Genomic DNA, 22942 nt, shown 5'->3' on the forward strand with positions numbered 1-22942 from the left:
TAATCCTTAGCTTTTTTGGGTTAAATCCAAGGCTCATTAGACATTTTTTAGGTTCGGCTAACCTAACCATTTGTTATACGGCACAAACTCCCATCGCTATTTATGATAGTGTTTCCATGGTTATGTAAAATGCTCCTACGTCTCGATTCAGTGAGAGGAGATATCTAGATAGGTGATTGAACATGAGTGGATCATTCAAACTATAATTAAACACAACTGTTGAGCTGAGCATGATGCCTTTTGACGCAAAACTTTTTCATGAAATACAATTCCTATTGTTTTTTTTTGTAGACACATAATAATTTTAAATTAATATTCACAAGCCTTGCATTTGCGACTGAATTAACCAATGATGAGTTAATTAGGTTAATTTTTTGTGGGTTGTCGGAAAACTCTAAAACGTCTTATATTGCAGTACGGAGGAAGTACAATGACAGTCCCAAACCAGCAATATCATCCGTTTGGAATGCAAGGAGAAAAATCTACAGCCGCCGTCCTCGATCCCGTTGTGCCACTGCATCTCTCCCACTCGCCTGGACCGACGGCGGCGCCTCCGGGCTCTGCGGCGAGCGCCCACCATCCGGTTAGGATGCCTCACGCATCGTGGACGGGGCTGCACGGCGGATGGGCAGGACCGCAGGAGGCTGGTCTTGGATCCCCAAATCCCCGGCGCGCGGTGATCGGCTCCTCATCGGGCGGCGAAGACTCTGCGTTGGGCGGCGTGGAGATCCTCTTGCCACGTCTCCATTGCCAAATTCTTGTTCGAATTGTGTGTTTTTATAGGACAAACAAACTAGCAAGGGAACGGTCGGTTGTCCCTCAGAGAAAACCGCTTCGCTCTCCTCGGGTCGCCCCCTCCAGGCGACCGAGGGGGCGAAACCCTAGCCGCGCCGCCTCCGTCTCCTCCTTCCCCTCCTGCCCTCCTCGTCGCCCCCAGAGACGCCGGCGGGCTAAGCCCGCGACGCCGGTGAAGGGGGCGGCGGGGATCTGAGCCCTTGGCCCCCCGCGCGGTTCTAGATGGAGGATCTCCGCGCCGGGATCGCCTTGACCTTGGCGGCTGCTCGACGGGCCCCTTCCTCCGATGGCCCGCCCCTGGCTGGGCCGTAGGCGAGGGTGTCCTCCCCGGCGGCTTCCTCGGTGGGGGCTCCGGAATCGTGGCGGTGGCCTCGGTTGGTGAGACGGCGCTGTCCGCGCGGCCGGCGGCGTTCGTGGATGCTGGTGACCGGCGCCCTAGTCCGTGTGGACGGCGGGGCGACGACGGGTGCAGCTCAAGGGTGGGCGGCGATGTCTGCTCGCCGGAGCCCGAAGGTCAGATCTGCTCTTTCCCCCTGGCATCTCTCCCTCCCCGCAGATCTGCGATGTCGGCTTCGTGCCGGTGTCTGATGGCTGGGGAGCGGGTGTGGCGGGCTGGGGCCGGGAGAAATCCTCGGTCTTTGACCACAGTGGCGGCGACGCCTTTGGGGCGCCGTGACCTGGTGAGGCGCCACTGAGGTCCCATTCCCCCCCCCACACCTCCTACCCCCGATCCGGGTGAAAGCCCAAAATCCGTTGGATTGGTCGGCAGCGGCGCCTTGGCGTCGTTCCCTCCTTGGAGGTGCCGTCTGGGGACCGGTGGTGTAGTGGCGAGCGCTGCTATGGTTGGTGTGGTCCTGTTGGCGGCGGGGCTGAAGCTTGGCTCCGTTGTGTCTTCGAGTTCGTTGGCTGTTTCCCAAGCTTTCCCATCTCCTGGGTGTCCTCGCGGAAGTTCGTCGTCGCACCGGTGTGCCTGGAGGCGAGGTGGTCCGTGTAGTCTCCGGTTGGTCTCCTGGAAGGTAACTCTCCTTGTTTCTAGGGTGAACATCTCCATCTGCCGACGGTACGGCGTCCTGCGATCCAGGACGAGAGGGTAGGGACTCTCTTCGGTGATGGAGGAGGAAGTTGCTCCTTCGTTGACAACGGTGGGGATCACTGTGTGCTACCCTCAATGCCATTGCCTACCTGGTGCTGCTACTGCTGCTGTCCTGGCGCTCATGCGAGGAGGTCATCGCCGGCCCAAACTGCGTTTCTGGTTCATCTTTGTGTGTTTGAGTTGGGTGTTGTGTTGTAAGCTGTCTCAGCATTCTTGTATCTATCGGCCGCACGGCTTTATTAATTTAAAGCAGGGCTTCGTGCCTTCAATTTAAAAACAAACTAGCAAGGCATTTATCTAAGACTATCCTGATGCAATTTCAGGTCCCATGAACAACGAATTGGAGTGGGGATAAATTTGATATAAATCGCCCTGTTCGCACCATGTAACCAAGTCTAAAACTCATGTCAGTTGACGCAACTGTATTTTGAAGTCAGGAATCCGGGGTGGAAGAATTACTTGAGTGAGGATAAATCACTACAACAACGTAATAAGGTAACCATCATACCATTCGCAACTTAACTGTTAAATACGGATTGAAGCTGATATGCTGCAAAAACGTGAAATATTACATGCTGGTTACTGAAAATCCGAAATACACATGTGAGGATAGCTCAGTTATTCCACTAAATTATGGTAGTGTGTTCTCCCTGTCTTACGGCACATGCTAAGTTTCAGATGAAACAAAAGGCTTTGGTGGTATCTGTAGATTCTGCAACTTCCCTGTTAACATATTTACCACATTTGTCATTGAGGGCCGGTTCTTTGGGTTCCACTGGATGCACCACAGTGCCACGATGGCCAGCTGTCTCATCTTTACTTTCTCTTCCTCCGTCAGTTCCCTTGTAAGCACTGAGTCCTGGCCAGTGGTTACTTTCTCATAGATCCACTCCGGGAGGTAAACCTCATTCTGGCTGTCAATACCTTGGTCTGAGTTCCTCCTTCCACTCACCATTTCCAACACTAGCATACCAAAGCTATATACATCTGACTTGTAGGATACACCCCCAAAGTTACGAGAATATAGCTCTGGTGCAATGTATCCCATAGTACCTCTTGCTGCAGTTAAGGTGACTATACTTTGATCCCTGGCGCACAGTTTTGCAAGGCCAAAGTCTGAGATTTTCGGAGTAAAGTTGTAGTCCAGCAAGATGTTGTGTGGCTTGATGTCAAAGTGAAGGATGCGCTGGTTGCATCCTTGGTGTAGGTACTCCATTCCTCTGGCGATGCCTAATGCAATGTCTAGCATTTTCTGAGGTACTAGTAGATCTTGGAAAACATGAGACTCACGTGAGAATATGTATTTCTCCAGCGACTCATTAGGCATGAATTCGTAGAGAAGAGCCCGTCTCGTCCCTTCAGAGCAAAAGCCCAGGAGGCGGACAATATTGGCGTGGTGGATTAGTCCGATTGTTGCAACTTCATTGATGAATACTTCTCCCTCTCCTGTAGAGTTCTCCAACACCTTGACTGCTACAGGCACTCCATTTGGTAGCTCGCCTTTATATACGCTTCCAAATCCTCCCTGCCCTACTTTTAACTTAAATCTTCTGGATATCTTCTTAACTTCAGAGAAGGTGTACCTCGTTGGTTTCGACGTGCCATATGTTTTGAGAAACATTTCAACTTTGAAATGTATCTCTTTGTTATAATTTGTCTTCAGTGAAAGATACAGTGCAGTGGCCAGTATCAAGAGAAGAACAATTAATGTGGCCACTGATGATGTTGCTGCATAAACAGAGAACATTAAATTAGCAAATTGCACAACACACGATCTGCACATGGTCATTTATCCAGCCTGAGGAGCACACACAGGTCATGATTTGTGTGTGCAGCCATTTGGAAGTAGTTGCATGAAATTTTTAAGACTAGCGCGTTTGGAATAGGACATCATGTTGATGCTAAGGCGCTTCAGGTTGGTATCTTTTTTTAGATGGTTGATTCATGTATCGACCTTATGTGAGACCCTTGAGTTGTAATCTCTCGTAAACAAACTTGAATAATAATTAAATAAAAAAGCTATATGCATCAATTGATGCACATGCTTCTCTTTTACGAAAAATGAAATTAGCATATTGTATTAGCATTGGAAACAATTACCTACTGATTGTAATGGGGATAAGACGAGGATGTTATATCCATATTACGGAAATTAATGAAATCTGGTGTTTCAAACTATATTTTTGGCTCTGTTTGTTATTGTCTTTCTTTTGCCTGAATAATTATGGTGGCCTCATGCCGACTGAATTTGTAATAAACGTTGGTTGTGTGCATCTGCAAATGTTGGGAGATGATTTCTTCCATTTTCTAAAAATTTCAAGTTGTGAGTATTGGGAAGCTTCATTTTCTATGTTTATTATTCTTTTGAAATAGAGAGAAATATATGGGCTTTAATAATACCTGCAATGACTTTGATGCGTGAACCTGCAAATAGAAAAAAAAAGTGAGAATTGGTTGTTGATTTAGCAAGAAAAAAAGTAACGGTACTTTCTAAAAAGCTTGGTAGTTGCTCAAACGGTTTATTGGTTAAAAATCTTTCAGGTGAATGAAATTTAAACCAGTTCAGAAAATAAAATGGGATGCGACGATCATATTGTGCTACTGGCCAGTTAGAAACTATACCACGCGGCATGCAGAATGTTTGATTCCTTTGCGAGCTGAATGCACACCGTCCCCCCTTGTCTTCACAGTCATAGCAATCCCATGAATGTTCCCATCTCAGTGCCATCTCTTCTGATTCGAGGAATCTTTCCACACTTGTATTGAGCGTAGTTGTTGAGCCGTCTTCATGACTCATATAAGGTAACTGGACTAGGCCGTCTGAGACGACCTCACAGCTCATTGGAAGATCTGTCATGGGTAGATAACTAGACAACAAATACAATAAGTGAGTTGCGTTACTAAGGCAGGAGATTGGCCCGGCAGCATCAATGCTTGGTGTTAACTCTCGCGAGCAATATACAACGATTACATACGTCGCAGGATATAGATATATGTCACAAAGGTGTTGGTACGAGGGCACTTCATAGGCCATTTGAATTGGGATGGTTTTGGAGATAATATTCTGGAGCGGACAGGGAGACAAGGCTGCAAGCGGGATGAGTTTAATGACAAGACGACTGTAATATATGTGGATTACTTTGCATGGGCCAAGAAGTGGGTGAACTAGGATGGTGTCTTTGCCGGAGCACACTAACTCCATGCAGGGCCTGCCGCATGATGTATTGCTGGCCTCGAGCCGGAAAGGAAACCTAATCTCTGGGCCATGTTTGCTGCACTTGGACGGAGGACAGTACCTGAAAAAATCTTGATCGTCCCACGCCATGGCCAAGCCAGTTCCGTGGTTGATAAGAGAAAGTAGGAAGGCTGTGACAAGGAGTTTGCACATCTTGCAGTACTAAGATGGACAGGTTGAGAAGATATGAAGGCGAGCAAGGCGCTGCACGTATATAGAAGAAAAAGGCATCACATGTGGCAATCTACTGTGAAGTAGTCTAGTAGCCTATACTAGTATGGTAATGGTCTGATAGCGGCATGCTTTAATTGTGGTGGACGAATTCCAACTGCGCATCCAAGTGCGACTGAAGACTGGCTAGCGTCCATGATTTAGTACGCCATGGAACTAGTGGACAGTATGTAAATTCCACTGCCGTGATTGCCTTCTCACTTCTGACAGATACGTTAATTATTGTGGTCGAATACTAGTCGTACATGCTGCAGTGATTTGAGTGTGACCCATGACTATATAATCCACGATTTACTACTACGTAGAAATAGTCAAATAGGACACTGCTTGGGAATTCTGGTACTGTAACTGCCACCTCAGGGAAGTACGTACCATGCACCAACGAGTGTGTTAATTGTTCTAACTGCAGCTAATATTCAAAGTCGTGCTGTACTGATAGCTATATATGTGTACAGAGGTCTAACTCTACTGTGGTGTCCGCTTGTAGCTTTCTGAGTTCATGTAGTAGTCCTCTACACGCTGAACTCGAAGCCTGCCGTGAGGGCATTGCCATGGCGTTGGAGTGGTGTACACTCCCCTGCTTGATTGAGATGGACTGCGCGGAGGCAGTCAGGATGATCAAGGAGCCGGGCATCGACCGTTCGCCGTTTATGGGCATCGTCCAGGAAATAAAAGAGCAAGTTGCTGCAGGGGTTGATCTTCATCTTAGCCTTATTAGTCGTGATCAGAATAGAGCTAGTCATATCTTAGCAAACATTGGTCGCTCTTTGTCTAGTTCTAGGCTTTGGCCAAATTCTGGTCCTGATGAAGTCCTGGCAGTTTGCCGGGCAGACTGTAATCTTTTGGGCTAAGTAATATAAACCCCCTTTTGGTCGCAAAAAAAAAACTCTACTGTATTGTGGTAGCTACCGCTTTCAAATATCCCTTTACTGTGTAGATGGCACAGGCCAGGGGGGAAATTGTCCCTTTCCATTTTCTATAGACCAATTTTTTTTTTCCTACAGCCAATAGTGCACCAATCATATAAGGCCTGCGTATTGTAAATAAGTAGTAATTTTCTCCAAACCCAGGATATCAATCTGCGAAGCTGTCATGGCTTACACTGGTGCATTTCATTGTTCCATTGCCTTTCAAGCCTTTATGGTCCTATTTGTGCTTTCAGTTTTTGCAGCAGATGTCAAGGGAGGAGATGGATGCCCGCATTTCTCTTGCGGTCATCTCCGACATGTCCGGTCTCCTTTCCGCCGGCGAGGTGATCCACGTGAGTGCGGCTCTCAATCACATGAGCTGGTTTGCAGCGATAGTAAGGCTAAAATTCTCATCACCAATACAGCATACTATGTGGCTACCATCAACTACACCAGTTCGTCTTTCTGGGTTTTGAACGCCAACTTGGATACAAACAGCAGCTGCCCTCTTCCTTACTACTCTTTCCCACGGAATGGAATAACTAATTCAGATGGCTTTGTGGATTTCTATACTCCTGCCAATTGGGCTTGCTTTGTTAATTGTTCGCGAGCAATAGCGAATAATAGTTGGTACAAATCTGTTGCTTGCCTGAGTGCAAACAATTCACATGTTTATGTCCTGGCTGGCTCGTATTCGTGCACGATCGAATATCTCCAACCTTCTTGTCGAAGCTTGAACATAATTCCCTTTGGTGGGAAATCGCATATCTCCAACCCAGAGCTACAGAATGCAAGTTATCATCATATCATGGAATTCATAAGGATGGGATTTATGGTTGAGTTTCCTTTTCATCGTAGTAGACCTTTCTCGAGGGTTGATATTATCGACAAATGCGTGAACAACTCAACAAGGTGAGTCCATTTCTTCCCCTAATTTGGTTTTTTATAATTGTATATATTGTATATAAGAATCGTGTGCCCTTATCATAAATCATTTTCTCTACAATTCTGGCTTGCAGTTACTTCAAGAAGCTTATCTCTGATCCAATAGTGATGCACTGGTTTCGTGCTATTTTCTTTACGGGAAATCAATTCATAAGCTGTTTATATCCTTATGATGGTTACCCAATATCACATGAGCTATATTTGAGTTCTGAAACCATAATATATTCTATTGATGTCCTCAAGTTCCTTTTTGGTATGTGATAATTGCCTACCTTTAACCATCACCTTGGCAATCATACCTACATTATGTGGCTGGCCAACTTATGCATGTTTGTCGACTTGTTTGGGAAGGTCTCTGCAGATTTGTCTTGGCACCCTTGGCTGTATTAATATTCCTTGCCCACAAGTACTGGAAAACAAGGATCATAATTGATGCAGTTGAAAAGTTCCTCCGGATGCAACAAATGATCGGCCCAGTAAGGTACGCCTACACAGACATCACTGCAATCACCGGCCATTTCAGAGATAAATTGGGCCAAGGGGGCTACGGCTCCGTGTACAAGGGAGTGCTACTCCCAGGCGATGTTCATGTCGCGGTCAAGATGCTAGAGGGTAACTCCAATTGTAATGGAGAAGATTTCATCAGTGAGGTCTCCACACTCGGCAGGATTCACCATGTCAATGTGGTTCGTTTAGTGGGGTTCTGCTCCGAGGAAATGAGGAGGGCGCTAGTCTATGAGTACATGCCTGAAGGTTCTCTTGACAAGTACATTTTTTCCGCCGAGAAGATTTTCTCTTGGGACAAGCTCATTGAGATTGCTTTGGGCATTGCCAGGGGGATCAACTACCTCCACCAGGGATGCGAGATGCAAATTGTACACTTTGACATCAAGCCACACAACATTCTTCTTGATGGAAATTTTGTCCCCAAAGTTGCTGATTTCGGTCTCGCCAAACTTTACCCGAAGAATAATAGTTTTGTTCCACTGAGTGTCCTACGGGGAACTGTCGGGTACATAGCTCCTGAGATGATATCCCGAAGCTTTGGCGTCATATCGAGCAAATCCGATGTTTACAGCTTCGGGATGCTGCTGCTGGAGATGGCTGGAGGACGTAGGAATTCTGACCCGAATGCAGTGAACTCAAGCCAGGCATACTATCCGTCATGGGTGTATGACCAGCTAAAGAAGCAAGAAGTGAGAGAGGATGAGATATCTACTGCAGCGTCTGAGATGCATGAGTTGGAGAGGAAGTTGTGTCTTGTTGGGCTTTGCTGCATCCAGATGAAGTCCCACAACCGGCCGACGATGAGCGATGTCATAGACATGCTTGAAGGTGGCGTCGACGGCATGGAGGTGCCTTCCAGGCCATTTTTCTGTGATGATGAGGACGCCGATATAACAGATTCTTACCGTTTCTTCTCGGAGGTTACTGCCATCTCCGAGGAGGAGGTGAGCGAAGACATACATACATGCAACTGATTTAATTATTTCGAGGAGGCGATCCACTTATTTAGCTTTGAAACATTTGAAGTTCTGGTTTTAGTTGTACGGAATAAGAAAATATCTTTCCATGTTTCTCTCCATACCTCTGATCTTGTATGCAGAAACTTTGTAATACCGATGTTAAAACTTCTTAATCCATGATTTAATGCAAATCATTTGCTTGCTTTTTCTTCGAAAACAATACCAGGAAACGTGTTATTTTTCTGTGATCTTATACTCAGCTTCTACTGGTGTTTGTCTTCTGTCGATAGAGCCTCTGTACCGTCCACAATCGTGTTTCTTGTAGAAGTATTCAGATCAAAGAAAAACCGAGACGAGAGTTTGAGTGCAGAGTCGCCGCGGTCCATTTCCGTGAGGAAAAGGATCGTCGCCACCTCTGGTCCATATGAGCCACTACAGAGCAGTGGACGGCAGCCCCGTCTTTGACGGTATTCCAGCACAGCCAAGTTCCACTGAATAGTGAATACATCAGACTGGACTTTGTGCTCTTCTCCTGCGTTGCTCCTCTTGAGACCTCCGTCCTAGATGTTATGTTGGGCCACCGCCTTGCTGATGGTTTGATTCTCTAATCCTCCTTCCAGGAAGCTTAGTTTGTCACCCTAACGCACATCAAACAAGTAACATATTAGAAGAATTGAAGATGGATAGTCTTTGTATACTTTTCATCTTTGTTTGGCTGGTCCTTGTCACGACCTTAGATACCGCATAATTGTAATAAGTACACACTTTAACATCTAAATAAAGGACATGGCTGTGTGATGCAGAGGCCGGAGCTATGCTCCCATATCGAAAAAAAAGTTCACCTCACAAAGTCTATGTTCCGCGGCACTGGCATAACACAGGAGGGTAATTTACAAAGAGGGCCCCGGACAAATAGTGAAGTATCAAAATATTTTTCACCTTTTACAAGAAAGACCTCCTCTCAAATTGTAAAACACAACCGAGTCCGTCTTCTCTACCGCAGCTTAAGAAAGATCTCTAGTCACATCCACTAACACCGGACTACCACTTGGGTTGCCATCAGTGTGGAAGGCCGCACTTAGACCAAAGATCCTGAACATCGGCACACTGGCTTGGAGGAAGAAGATTTTGCGAGCCCAACACCACAACGCGGAGTGGACTCTGGTGGCCACAAATCACCTCGACAATCTTGGCCTTTGTCGGAAATGAGCTTTTCTAAATTCAAGTTGTTGAAATCCTACTTGTGTTTTAAATTGATACAAGAAATACTAAATGGGTTGGTAACATTTGCACCTGAGAATGATATCTCAGAGAAGATTAATTACAAAGATAAGATTGAAGATATTGTTTCAAAAAATATCAAACAAATGATGCTTTTCTGTAGAGCATGAGGTTCTATATTTTGATCTTTTAGAATTAATACATGATATATTTCTGAGCATTGTACGGAGTAGCGCATTTTATAGTTATATAATTGAGTAAACATATTAATTTGTTTTACTAGTTATTGGAAAAAAAGAATGATCCCACTTTGTAAGTCACATTGGGGCTCAAATCCTGAAGACGGGGCTGATATCATGGAGTGTCCATTGAAAGATTGTTGCAGTAGTCAATTGAGCCAAAAGTTCAAACTCATGAAAATAGACTAGATAATATATTTATATTCAACACTCTCATTCACGTCTACGCTATTTTAGTTCTTAGCGTGGGTTCGATGCGGGCCACATAATCTTTCTTTTCTTTTATTTTTAAAACTGCATGAGCAGGGTCTTGAACTTAAAAACTCCTGTCTCTGATACCATGAAATATTGATGCACTAGCCAATAAAATCAGAAATCCGAACTAACATCATTGAAGCCTAGGATTTCCCCTTTCTTTTTGTTAAGCATTTCTTCACATATTATTTACCGATTTTAACGGAATGGCAACATTAAATGGCATCTGAAATTCAAATTGTAATTGGCATTTTACTGAACTGATTCCAAATTTTCGATTTCAGTGCGAGTAGATAACTATAACAATACAAAACTATTGAGCCGAGCATGATGCCTTTTGATGTGTTCATGAACTGTTTCATGAAATTATAATTAGTCAGGAACTAATGCGCCTCGTTGGTCTGTCAAAACTGTTTCACGAAATACATTTTCCTACTGATTTTTGTAGGCAATAATGATTTTTTTTTTGCGAGGAGGCACATAGTGATTTCAAATAGTATACTATTCACAAGCCTTGCATCTGCGACTGAATTAACCAATGATGAATTAAGTAGTAGGTTAACTACAATGACAGTGCCAAACCAGCAACATCTATCCGTTTGGAATGCGAGGGCAAAATGTACAGTCGCCGTCCTCGATCCTGTTGTGCCACCCCTCCCGCTCGCCTGCGTCGACCTGGACCGACGGCGGCGCCTCCGAGCTCTGCGGCGAGCGCCCACCATCCGGTTACGATGTCTCGCGCATCGTGGACGGGGCTGCACGGCGGATGGGCAGGACCGCAGGAGGCTGGTCTTGGATCCCCAAATCCCCGGCGCGCGGTGAGCGGCTCCTCGTAGGGCGGCGAAGACTCTGCGCTGGGCGGCCTGGAGTTCCAGCTCGGGGCGGAGCGCGCGGGGTGGCTGACCGAGACCATGTACTTCGCAACGCATGGAGCTCGTCGGCAGGGTGCTCGGTGAGCTAGATCTCACGGACCTGATGCGGCAGCCGCTGGAGCAGCTCGGCACCACGTTGTGGCGACTCCTCGTCCACAGCTCTGCAAATATTCATCATCTCAAGGTACCCCTGTTCCAGCTTCTAGTTGGTTTGGTGAGTAGTTTTGTCTATATCAAAATTTCTAGCCAAACGACCTCTTAATAATGTAATCTCCTTTGTATGAATATAGATCGTTAACTAATTTCTGTGCTTAATACAAAGTGGAGTTCTCTTAAATTTGTGTTTTTTTAGGACTGAAAAACCAGCAAGGCATTTATGGTATAAATCTAAGACTATCTTAATACAATTTCAGGTCCCAGGAACAACCAATTATAGTGGGGATAGAATTGATATCAATTGCCCTGTTCGCACCATGTAACAAAGTCCAAAACTCGTGTCAGTTCATGCACTTCATTTTGATGTGAGGAATTCGTGGAAGACAACTGCATTGCAGAATTAGTCGAGTGAGGATAAATCACTACAACAACATAATAAGGTAACCATCATATCTATCATAATTTAAGTGTTAAATACGAAATGAATCTGATATGCTGCAACTACTTGAAGTATTGCATGCTGGTTACTGAAAGTCCAAAATACACACGTGAGGATAGCTCAGTTATTCGACTAATTATGGTAGTGTGTTCTCCATGTTTTACTGCACAGGGTATGTTTCAGATGAAACAAAAGGCTTTGGTGGTATCTGTAGATTCTGCAACCTCCCTGTTAACATATTTACCACATTTGTCATTGAGGGCCGGTTCTTTGGGTTCCACTGGATGCACCACAGTGCCACGATGGCCAGCTGTCTCATCTTTACTTTCTCTTCCTCCGTCATTTCCCTTGTAAGTACTGAGTCCTGGCCAGTGATTACTTTCTCATAGATCCACTCCGGGAGGTAAACCTCATTCTGGCTGTCAAGACCTTGGTCTGAGTTCCTCCTTCCACTCACCATTTCCAACACTAGCATACCAAAGCTATATACATCTGACTTGTAGGATACGCCCCCAAAGTTGCGAGAATATAGCTCTGGTGCAATGTATCCCATAGTACCTCTTGCTGCGGTTAAGGTGACAATACTTTGATCCCTGGCGCACAGTTTTGCAAGGCCAAAGTCTGAGATTTTCGGAGTAAAGTTGTAATCCAGCAAGATATTGTGTGGCTTGATGTCAAAGTGAAGGATGCGCTGGTTGCATCCTTGGTGCAGGTACTCCATTCCTCTGGCGATGCCCAATGCAATGTCTAGCATTTTTTCAGGTACTAGGAGATCTTGATAAACATTAGAATCATTGGAGAATATGTATTTCTCCAGCGAATCATTAGGCATGAATTCATAGAGAAGAGCCCGTCTCGTCCCCTCAGAGCAAAAGCCCACGAGGCGGACAATATTGGCATGGTGGATTAGTCCGATGGTTGCAACTTCATTGATGAATACTTCTCCCTCTCCTGTAGAGTTCTCCAACACCTTGACTGCTACAGGCACTCCATTTGGTAGCTCGCCTTTATATACGCTTCCAAATCCTCCCTGCCCTACTTTTACTTTAAATCGTCTGGCTATCTTCTTAACTTCAGAGAAGGTGTATCTCGTGGGTTTTGACGTGCCATATGTTTTGAGAAACATTTCAACTTTCAAATGTATCTCTTTGTTATAATTTGTCTTGAGTGAAAGATACAGTGCAGTGGCCACTATCAAGAGAAGAACAATTAATGTGGCCATTGATGATGTTGCTGGATAAACAGAGAACATGAAATTAGCAAATTGCACAACACAAGATCTGTACATGGTCATTTATCCAGCCCGAGGAGCACAGGCAGGTCATGATTTGTGTGTGCAACCATTTGGAAGTAGTTGCATGAAATTTATAAGACTAGTGCGTTTGGAATAGGACATCATGTTGATGCGAAGGCGCTTCAGGTTGGTATCTTTTTTTAGATGGTTGATTCATGTATCGACCTTATGTGAGACCCTTGAGATGTAATCTCTTGTAAACAAACATCAATAATAATTAAATAAAAAGCTATATGCATCAATTGATGCAGATGCTTCTGTTATTCGAAAAAAATGAAATTAGCATATTGTATTAGCATTGGAAACAATTACCTACTGATTGTAATGGGGATAAGACGAGGATGTTATATCCATATTACAGAAATTAATGAAATCTGGTGTTTCAAACTATATTTTTTGGCTCTGCTCGTTATTGTCTTTCTTTTGGCTGAATAGTTATGGTGGCCTCATGCTGACTGAGTTTGTAATAAACGTTGGTTGTGTGCATCTGCAAATGTTGGGATATGATTTCTTCCATTTTCTAAAAATTTGAAGTTGTGAGTATTGGGAAGCTTCATTTTCTATGTTTATTATTCTTTTGAAATAGAGAGAAATATATGGGCTGTAATAATACCTGCAATGACTTTGATGCGTGAACCTGCAAATAGAAAAAAAAAGTGAGAATTGGTTGTTGATTTAGGAAGACAAAAAGTAACTGTACTTTTTAAAAAGCTTGGTAGTTGCTCAAACGGTTAAAAATCTTTCAGACTGCAACACCTCGAATTGTAGCATGGGCAAATTCTGGTAAAAAAAATTTCAAGGGGAAATGAAATTTAAACCAGTTCAGAAAATAAATGGGATGCGACGATCATATTGTGCTACTGGCCAGTTAGAAACTATACCACGCGGCATGCAGAATGTTTGATTCCTTTGCGAGCTGAATGCACACCGTCCCCCCTTGTGTTCACAGTTTTCGCACTCCCACAGATGTAACCATCCGAGTTTCATCTCTGCTGATTCGAGGATTCTTTCTACATGTATATTGAGCGTAGCCGACCAGTCTAGATCACTAGGATAGGGTAACCGGACTAGGCCGTCTGAGACGACCTGACAGCTCAATGGAAGATCTGTCATTTGTAGATAAGGTGGCGTCGTATCTTATGCATCCTACTGCTTCGTGCATCCGTGCATCCCGATCAATTATGACCGGCTGATCAAATCGTAGCGCTTAGAGTTGCTTCGATGCAATATTCTAAAAACACACCCGCCCTGCCTCCCTAATTAGGCTTGTAAATTTGCATCGGCACCCCTACACCACCGTGGACCGCACAATACGCCCGCACCCTGGTTGTACCCCACGATCGATCGACTGCAGTTGCAGGTTGCGATCTCCATGGCGGCGACCAGCAGCTAGACGGAGAAGCCGTCGGGCGGCCGGAACTCTAACGGGCACAGGATCCCGAGAGTTGTTGGCTTCAGCCCGATCGTCCAGCACGGCTCTCGCCTGGAATTTTCGGAAAGGTTTGTACGTCAAGCCGATTCAATCTTGTTGTGATACAAAGTGGACGAGGTATCTCCACTTCAAAGAGCTAGCTTCTGTAGCGACTAGCAAAAGCTAGCTAACTAGTTACGGGAACCTTATTCATCTGGATTTCTGTACTCACAACATGCAAAAACACACTTACGCATCATGGTTCTGGATTGCTAAAGGCTAGATTAGAATTCCCTATATATTGTACCAGGACTATCGTATGCTTAATTGAAACAGCAGCACGCTAAGCGGCATAAGCAGATTGAATTACTTCAAAAATATTTTATCAACTGAAAATAAAACTTTATGAATTTCTTTAGCAGTATGTTATCAACAAAAACTTTATGAATATTGTACAGTATTTACCAACATAGATAAAACATAGTGAATATATACGTATTTGTGCAGCAATGGATTCTAGCAATATCATGCAAATGCAGCTGAACGGGGAAGGATTTGGCACACCCATTAAGAAAGCAAGTGTTCCTCTCTCCGTAAGTAAATTGGTTTCACTGACCATGTGTATATTCAGCTCAATTATTTACACATGAAGGTTCTTACCGATTCATTGTTTTATGTTGAAGTGTTTGTCTTTTACACCTGAATGCGAAGATAATTTGAAGCCTAAATTGGGGATGACATTTGAAGGACTAGAGGCCGTGGAGAAGTTCTACAAGAACTATGCACATGGATCTGGTTTTGGAGTTCGTGTTGGACAGCAAAAGAAGTTAGACAAAGAGGTAATTCGCACTAAACGATACATGTGTAATAGGGAAGGATTCAAGTCTGAGAAAGGTAAAGAGGTTGCTGGGCCATCAAAGAAAATGCGTAAGAACACGGCGACAAGATGTGGTTGTGATGCACATATCTTTGTGAAGTTGTGTGGTAATGATACCTACAAGATAGAGTCATGGGTTGAGCAGCACAATCATGGTCTTGTGTCACCTGATAAGCGTCATTTGATTAGATCAAATCGTCAAGTTAGTGAGAGGGCAAAGAATGCATTGTACACATGTCACAAAGCAAGCATAGGCACCTGCCAGGCTTACAGGCTCCTCCAAGTCAGTGAAGGCGGGATTGATGGTGTTGGATGCACAAAGAGAGACTTCCAAAACTACTATCGTGATCTCAGATATAAAATCAGGGCGTCGTATCTTATGCATCCTACTGCTTCGTGCATCCGTGCATCCCGATCAATTATGACCGGCTGATCAAATCGTAGCGCTTAGAGTTGCTTCGATGCAATATTCTAAAAACACACCCGCCCTGCCTCCCTAATTAGGCTTGTAAATTTGCATCGGCACCCCTACACCACCGTGGACCGCACAATACGCCCGCACCCTGGTTGTACCCCACGATCGATCGACTGCAGTTGCAGGTTGCGATCTCCATGGCGGCGACCAGCAGCTAGACGGAGAAGCCGTCGGGCGGCCGGAACTCTAACGGGCACAGGATCCCGAGAGTTGTTGGCTTCAGCCCGATCGTCCAGCACGGCCCTCGCCTGGAATTTTCGGAAAGGTTTGTACGTCAAGCCGATTCAATCTTGTTGTGATACAAAGTGGACGAGGTATCTCCACTTCAAAGAGCTAGCTTCTGTAGCGACTAGCAAAAGCTAGCTAACTAGTTACGGGAACCTTATTCATCTGGATTTCTGTACTCACAACATGCAAAAACACACTTACGCATCATGGTTCTGGATTGCTAAAGGCTAGATTAGAATTCCCTATATATTGTACCAGGACTATCGTATGCTTAATTGAAACAGCAGCACGCTAAGCGGCATAAGCAGATTGAATTACTTCAAAAATATTTTATCAACTGAAAATAAAACTTTATGAATTTCTTTAGCAGTATGTTATCAACAAAAACTTTATGAATATTGTACAGTATTTACCAACATAGATAAAACATAGTGAATATATACGTATTTGTGCAGCAATGGATTCTAGCAATATCATGCAAATGCAGATGAACGGGGAAGGATTTGGCACACCCATTAAGAAAGCAAGTGTTCCTCTCTCCGTAAGTAAATTGGTTTCACTGACCATGTGTATATTCAGCTCAATTATTTACACATGAAGGTTCTTACCGATTCATTGTTTTATGTTGAAGTGTTTGCCTTTTACACCTGAATGCGAAGATAATTTGAAGCCTAAATTGGGGATGACATTTGAAGGACTAGAGGCCGTGGAGAAGTTCTACAAGAACTATGCACATGGATCTGGTTTTGGAGTTCGTGTTGGACAGCAAAAGAAGTTAGACAAAGAGGTAATTCGCACTAAACGATACATGTGTAATAGGGAAGGATTCAAGTCTGAGAAAGGTAAAGAGGTTGCTGGGCCATCAAAGAAAATGCGTAAGAACACGGCGACAAGATGTGGTTGTGATGCACATATCTTTGTGAAGTTGTGTGGTAATGATACCTACAAGATAGAGTCATGGGTTGAGCAGCACAATCATGGTCTTGTGTCACCTGATAAGCGTCATTTGATTAGATCAAATCGTCAAGTTAGTGAGAGGGCAAAGAATGCATTGTACACATGTCACAAAGCAAGCATAGGCACCTGCCAGGCTTACGAGGCTCCTCCAAGTCAGTGAAGGCGGGATTGATGGTGTTGGATGCACAAAGAGAGACTTCCAAAACTACTATCGTGATCTCAGATATAAAATCAGGGCGTCGTATCTTATGCATCCTACTGCTTCGTGCATCCGTGCATCCCGATCAATTATGACCGGCTGATCAAATCGTAGCGCTTAGAGTTGCTTCGATGCAATATTCTAAAAACACACCCGCCCTGCCTCCCTAATTAGGCTTGTAAATTTGCATCGGCACCCCTACACCACCGTGGACCGCACAATACGCCCGCACCCTGGTTGTACCCCACGATCGATCGACTGCAGTTGCAGGTTGCGATCTCCATGGCGGCGACCAGCAGCTAGACGGAGAAGCCGTCGGGCGGCCGGAACTCTAACGGGCACAGGATCCCGAGAGTTGTTGGCTTCAGCCCGATCGTCCAGCACGGCTCTCGCCTGGAATTTTCGGAAAGGTTTGTACGTCAAGCCGATTCAATCTTGTTGTGATACAAAGTGGACGAGGTATCTCCACTTCAAAGAGCTAGCTTCTGTAGCGACTAGCAAAAGCTAGCTAACTAGTTACGGGAACCTTATTCATCTGGATTTCTGTACTCACAACATGCAAAAACACACTTACGCATCATGGTTCTGGATTGCTAAAGGCTAGATTAGAATTCCCTATATATTGTACCAGGACTATCGTATGCTTAATTGAAACAGCAGCACGCTAAGCGGCATAAGCAGATTGAATTACTTCAAAAATATTTTATCAACTGAAAATAAAACTTTATGAATTTCTTTAGCAGTATGTTATCAACAAAAACTTTATGAATATTGTACAGTATTTACCAACATAGATAAAACATAGTGAATTTTTTCGATAAGGGGCGCTTTATTACTTAAGAGTTTTAAGCCATTACACCCGACCTCTGCATATCTAAGATGCACACAGCCGTTGTTTAGTCTTGACACAAAAAAAAGGCGAGATTACATATCATATTGAGAAATTGTAAAGACGCCTAAACTGGAGGAGCTTCGATCCTTAGATTATGCTGCCATCCATGTAGGGAAAAAGTATCCCTCGCCGTAGCTTCCAACCGTAAACAGACCTCCGTAAACAGGTCTCGATGTTCCACACGCTGGAGCGACGACCATAAGCGGAGGGTGTTGGTACACCGGTATATAACCTGCAACAGAGAAGAATTAGTACCATTAAACAATTTATCATTTCTACATAGCCAAAGCGACCAAATAATGGCAATCGCTCCCACCCTAATATGCTTCTTGAACCTAGGATCAATGCCATTTAGCCAATTCCCGAAGATATTGGTAACACTACGTGGCTGATACAAGCTCGAAGCTAACTGGATGACTGACCATATAGACCTAGCGAACCTGCAATGGAAAAACAAGTGCTTTATTGTCTCCTCCTGGTGACAGAAAGCACATTGTTTACTCCCTTGCCAATTCCGCTTAGCTAGATTATCTTTGGTGAGAATAACGCCTTTTCGGAGGTACCATCCAAATACCTTTATCCGCAAAGGGATTTTCAACTTCCAAAGTTTATTGTTATTAGGTGTATCGATTGGTAAATCCGGATGAATAAGTGCATTGTACATGGAAGCTACCGAAAATTTACCATTCTCATGTAGATTCCAACGAAATTCGTCATGACCAGGTTGTAGATGAACATTCGCCAAACGTTGAAGTAAGGCGTTCCAGTCCAACAACCTCTGTCCTGACAAATCCCTACGGAATAAAACATAGTGAATATATATATATACGTATTTGTGCAGCAATGGATTCTAGCAATATCATGCAAATGCAGATGAACGGGGAAGGATTTGGCACACCCATTAAGAAAGCAAGTGTTCCTCTCTCCGTAAGTAAATTGGTTTCACTGACCATGTGTATATTCAGCTCAATTATTTACACATGAAGGTTCTTACCGATTCATTGTTTTATGTTGAAGTGTTTGCCTTTTACACCTGAATGCGAAGATAATTTGAAGCCTAAATTGGGGATGACATTTGAAGGACTAGAGGCCGTGGAGAAGTTCTACAAGAACTATGCACATGGATCTGGTTTTGGAGTTCGTGTTGGACAGCAAAAGAAGTTAGACAAAGAGGTAATTCGCACTAAACGATACATGTGTAATAGGGAAATATTCAAGTCTGAGAAAGGTAAAGAGGTTGCTGGGCCATCAAAGAAAATGCATAAGAACACGGCGACAAGATGTGGTTGTGATGCACATATCTTTGTGAAGTTGTGTGGTAATGATACCTACAAGATAGAGTCATGGGTTGAGCAGCACAATCATGGTCTTGTGTCACCTGATAAGCGTCATTTGATTAGATCAAATCGTCAAGTTAGTGAGAGGGCAAAGAATGCATTGTACACATGTCACAAAGCAAGCATAGGCACCTGCCAGGCTTACAGGCTCCTCCAAGTCAGTGAAGGCGGGATTGATGGTGTTGGATGCACAAAGAGAGACTTCCAAAACTACTATCGTGATCTCAGATATAAAATCAGGAATGCAGATGCGCAAATGTTTGTTGCCCAACTAGCTAGAAAGAAAGAAGTTAATTCAGCATTCTTCTATGATTTTGAAGTGAGTGATGAAGGAAACTTGATGTACGTGTTTTGGGCAGATGCCACAAGTAGGAAGAACTACAAACACTTTGGTCGCGTGGTCTCGTTCGACTCTACCTACACTACAAACCGTTATGACATGATATTTGCACCATTTACAGGGGTTAACCATCATTTACAAAGTGTGTTTTTTGGTGCTGCATTCTTACTAAATGAGCAGGAGGAGTCATATGTTTGGTTGTTTAAGACCTTCCTGAAGGCAATGGGAGGCGAAGCGCCAGGACTCATCATAACCGATGAAGCTCGTAGCATTAAAAATGCAATTGATATAGTTTTTCCAGGCATAATACACAGATTGTGCATGTGGCATATAATGGATAAACTTCCAGAGAAAGTAGGGCCGGTGATCAGAGAAGAACCTGAATTCTGGAAGAGGATGAACGCATGTGTATGGGGTTCAGAAACTCCAGCCGAGTTTGAGTCAGAGTGGAATTCCGTAATTTCAGACTTTGGTTTGAAGGATAATGAGTGGTTTACAAAAAGGTTCAGCCTTCGTGAGTCATGGATACCGGCCTACTTTATGGACATATCACTGGCAGGCATTCTCCGAACAACTTCAAGGTCGGAAAGTGCAAATTCATTTTTTAACCGTTTCATTCATCGCAAGCTCACCCTTGTTGAGTTCTGGCTAAGGTTTGACACAGCTTTAGAATGCCAACGCCAAGAGGAGTTGATAGCGGACAACTCAAGCATCCATAGGACCCCTCAATTAGTGACACCATGGGAAATTGAGAAACAAGGTAGTGAAGTATTCACATATGAGGTATTTGAGAAATTTCAGAAACAAATTATTGCTGCCAGGGACCATTGTTGTGTTCAAAGCATTACACAAGATGAGGGAATAAAAATAGTAACCTTCAGGACCGGTGCTAGCAAGATAAGGGAGGTCCGTTGTGACATAGCAAACATGATAGCTAATTGTTCATGCAAGTTATTTGAGTCCCATGGAATTCCATGCCGCCATTTTATCCAGGTGATGAGGATGGAAAATCAAGAGGAGCTTCCCACCTTCTATATTATGGAAAGATGGCAGAAAAGGTGTAAAAGGTACAAGAAAAATCATAACCATCATTACTCTTACTTTGTTGAAAATCATATGACTAACGTTTAATTTGTTTTGTAGAGAAAGTGTTTACGATGTTCAGGGTAATCTTCTAGAAGAGAAGCCCGCGGACTGTTTGGATGCGGCTGCAAGGAAGAAGATTTCAACACTACGCAACAAGTTGGAAGATTTTATCCAAACAGCCAAACAATCGGATGAAGGCATGGACTTTTTATTATCAAGTGTGTTGAGCATTGAGGAGCCTCTAAGGCAAAAGGTTCCTGCTGCGGTCAAGCACACTAGGCAAGAGGAATACGAGGCTTTTATTGGTTGCAACATTCCTAATGAAATCAACATACACCCGCCAAACGATGTCCGTTCGGTAGGGAGAAGTAAAAGAATAAAGAGAGGAAAGGAGATGTATGTTGAAGAACAGAAAAAGAAGAAGAAAGAAGTCAAGCCCAAGGTCGCACGCATGTGCAGAACGTGCAACACGCTAGGATTTCATGATAGTCGCAAATGCCCAAGCAAAAATGTTCAAGAAAAAGAAATAAATGTGCAAGACATGCATACTGATGGTGCATCATGAAAGTTGCATCTCTTGCAAGAAAAAAACATAGCTTACTAGTAGCACTATTTTATTTTTGAAATGACATCGTGTAATGGATCATAACATTTTTTGTCCAAGTGTTTGTCTTACTAGTGAGCAGATTTGAGCTTTCCTCTTTGTTAGTTGAGTTACAAATGACTATATGTCAGAGGGCAAATGATTGGATACTGCCTTCGCCAGCCTCTCTGGTAATCAAGATGGTCTAGTGTTGTTTGCTCTATCATACACGCCTTCATATATTGTCCATTCAGTAACACTTATTTGATACTCCTAAACTGAATCTGCGCATATGTCCAACATACTATGGCCTAACTCTACTAAGTTCAATACAGAATATGGCCTGATTCTACTAAGTTCATGACAGACTATCTCAAATTGCAAGTACATCAAAGTATAAACAATATTTTCTTTCTGTTATTTCCATTCGCAACAACTTACACTCCTTCTAAAAAAATCAATGTTGTACATTCGCACTGTAAGCTCACAAGCTGTACACGCATCAGGAGGCTACTCTATCAGTACTAGATCCATACAGTACACCAGAACAAGGGAAATTTCAGGTACAACAGCATATATCACCCCTCCTGTTTCTATATAAATGGTACATTTTCTAGAGACATTGAGGCCCCTTTCTGGATTGATGACACCACCAAAGCACCGTCTGAATCAAGAATCACTGGGTTATTTGCACCGTCTGAACTATGTAGGGAGAAGTAGAATTATTCAGCAATCAATCGCCTCCACTTCCTTGGCACCAGAACAATCTTCCAGAACTGAATTAGTTAGCATAGAAGAACACCTGACCAATACCAATCGGTGCAATCTGCAGTTGAATTAGTATAAACAAAAATCAGTTCAGCCGCACACATACAAAACCAATTTGATACTCTATTTGAGGTCAGTCACCTGTAGCACCACCGGGACGCCGCCGGGCTACATGTCGCTCCATGGCGTGCACTATCCACCGGATATCTCTGCTTGTCGCCTTCCATGCCGGTGGAGCCCCTCAGCGACTCCTCTAGCAGCAGCTCGCCGTCGCTGGCGGTGAAGCCGAGGCTATTGCGGATCATGTCGAAGGAGGCTCCAGCGGAGGGTCTTGTACTGCATGCCGAAGGACGGGCCAACCTGAAAGTCACGCGTGCGGAAGAACTTGAGGAGGACGGCGGCCGTGGTCTCTCGCCCTGGTCGGCAGCAGGGGAAAACGAGGCCAGATTTGATTCACGGGAGCACGGCTGCGGTTTCGGGGATTAGGGAGATAGGGGGGGATTTGCAAAAAGAATCATTGGTTTAATCTGGACGCGGGCATGTAATTGCAAATTGGTTTTCCACTTGACATGAGGCGCAGGATTTGGTTTTGCGGCTGAGATGATCGGGATGCAGGGATGCACGAAGCAACAGGATTCAT

At 44.1% G+C, this 22942-nt stretch overlaps 4 protein-coding genes and 2 long non-coding RNA genes across 6 annotated transcripts; 3 read left to right on the forward strand and 3 right to left on the reverse strand.

Annotated features, from left to right (window-relative positions):
• The first annotated feature begins 452 nt into the window (after positions 1-452).
• On the forward strand, positions 453-3098 carry LOC139838410 (uncharacterized). Its single transcript, XR_011754817.1, has 2 exons — positions 453-760; positions 2212-3098. It is a non-coding gene; the product is annotated as an uncharacterized lncRNA (long non-coding RNA).
• Positions 2407-5281, reverse strand: LOC127341412 (rust resistance kinase Lr10). The gene is made up of 3 exons (XM_071827908.1): positions 4511-5281; positions 4289-4312; positions 2407-3616 (listed from the first exon to the last, which is right to left on the reverse strand). The coding sequence occupies exons 1-3, from the start codon at positions 5274-5276 to the stop codon at positions 2556-2558; spliced, it is 1851 nt and encodes a 616-aa protein (XP_071684009.1). The 5' UTR covers positions 5277-5281; the 3' UTR covers positions 2407-2555.
• A 1165-nt stretch (positions 5282-6446) lies between these two features.
• On the forward strand, positions 6447-8688 carry LOC139837865 (LEAF RUST 10 DISEASE-RESISTANCE LOCUS RECEPTOR-LIKE PROTEIN KINASE-like 2.4). The gene is made up of 3 exons (XM_071827169.1): positions 6447-7174; positions 7282-7460; positions 7559-8688. The coding sequence occupies exons 1-3, from the start codon at positions 6447-6449 to the stop codon at positions 8686-8688; spliced, it is 2037 nt and encodes a 678-aa protein (XP_071683270.1).
• Positions 8689-11995: 3307 nt separating this feature from the next.
• On the reverse strand, positions 11996-13858 carry LOC127341414 (rust resistance kinase Lr10-like). Its single transcript, XM_051367261.2, has one exon. It carries the CDS (start codon positions 13147-13149, stop codon positions 12016-12018), a length of 1134 nt encoding a protein of 377 aa, XP_051223221.2. The 5' UTR covers positions 13150-13858; the 3' UTR covers positions 11996-12015.
• Positions 13859-15069: 1211 nt separating this feature from the next.
• On the forward strand, positions 15070-21516 carry LOC139837866 (protein FAR1-RELATED SEQUENCE 5-like). The gene is made up of 7 exons (XM_071827170.1): positions 15070-15153; positions 15244-15720; positions 16628-16681; positions 16772-16927; positions 19062-19115; positions 19206-20932; positions 21009-21516. The coding sequence occupies exons 1-7, from the start codon at positions 15070-15072 to the stop codon at positions 21514-21516; spliced, it is 3060 nt and encodes a 1019-aa protein (XP_071683271.1).
• Positions 21517-21911: 395 nt separating this feature from the next.
• Positions 21912-22942, reverse strand: LOC139838409 (uncharacterized). Its single transcript, XR_011754816.1, has 2 exons — positions 22444-22942; positions 21912-22360 (listed from the first exon to the last, which is right to left on the reverse strand). It is a non-coding gene; the product is annotated as an uncharacterized lncRNA (long non-coding RNA).

This window comes from Lolium perenne, chromosome 3 (genome assembly GCF_019359855.2).
Source record: "Lolium perenne isolate Kyuss_39 chromosome 3, Kyuss_2.0, whole genome shotgun sequence".
In the NCBI taxonomy this organism is placed as follows: Eukaryota; Viridiplantae; Streptophyta; class Magnoliopsida; order Poales; family Poaceae; genus Lolium; species Lolium perenne.

What these genes read in the sequence shown, in the direction of transcription:
- LOC127341412 (XM_071827908.1), bottom strand. Translation starts at nt 5,276, where the DNA reads ATGTGCAAACTCCTTGTCACAGCCTTCCTACTTTCTCTTATCAACCAC. An exon ending in AACATTCTGCATGCCGCGTG is followed by an intron (nt 4,313 to 4,510) that starts GTATAGTTTCTA and finishes TTCTATTTGCAG; the next exon opens with GTTCACGCATCAAAGTCATT. An exon ending in ACGCATCAAAGTCATTGCAG is followed by an intron (nt 3,617 to 4,288) that starts GTATTATTAAAG and finishes CTGTTTATGCAG; the next exon opens with CAACATCATCAGTGGCCACA.
- LOC139837865 (XM_071827169.1), top strand. Translation starts at nt 6,447, where the DNA reads ATGGCTTACACTGGTGCATTTCATTGTTCCATTGCCTTTCAAGCCTTT. An exon ending in TGCGTGAACAACTCAACAAG is followed by an intron (nt 7,175 to 7,281) that starts GTGAGTCCATTT and finishes TCTGGCTTGCAG; the next exon opens with TTACTTCAAGAAGCTTATCT. An exon ending in TGTCCTCAAGTTCCTTTTTG is followed by an intron (nt 7,461 to 7,558) that starts GTATGTGATAAT and finishes TTGTTTGGGAAG; the next exon opens with GTCTCTGCAGATTTGTCTTG.
- LOC127341414 (XM_051367261.2), bottom strand. Translation starts at nt 13,149, where the DNA reads ATGACCATGTACAGATCTTGTGTTGTGCAATTTGCTAATTTCATGTTC.
- LOC139837866 (XM_071827170.1), top strand. Translation starts at nt 15,070, where the DNA reads ATGGATTCTAGCAATATCATGCAAATGCAGCTGAACGGGGAAGGATTT. An exon ending in AGGCTTACAGGCTCCTCCAA is followed by an intron (nt 15,721 to 16,627) that starts GTCAGTGAAGGC and finishes ATGCAAATGCAG; the next exon opens with ATGAACGGGGAAGGATTTGG. An exon ending in AAGCAAGTGTTCCTCTCTCC is followed by an intron (nt 16,682 to 16,771) that starts GTAAGTAAATTG and finishes TTTATGTTGAAG; the next exon opens with TGTTTGCCTTTTACACCTGA.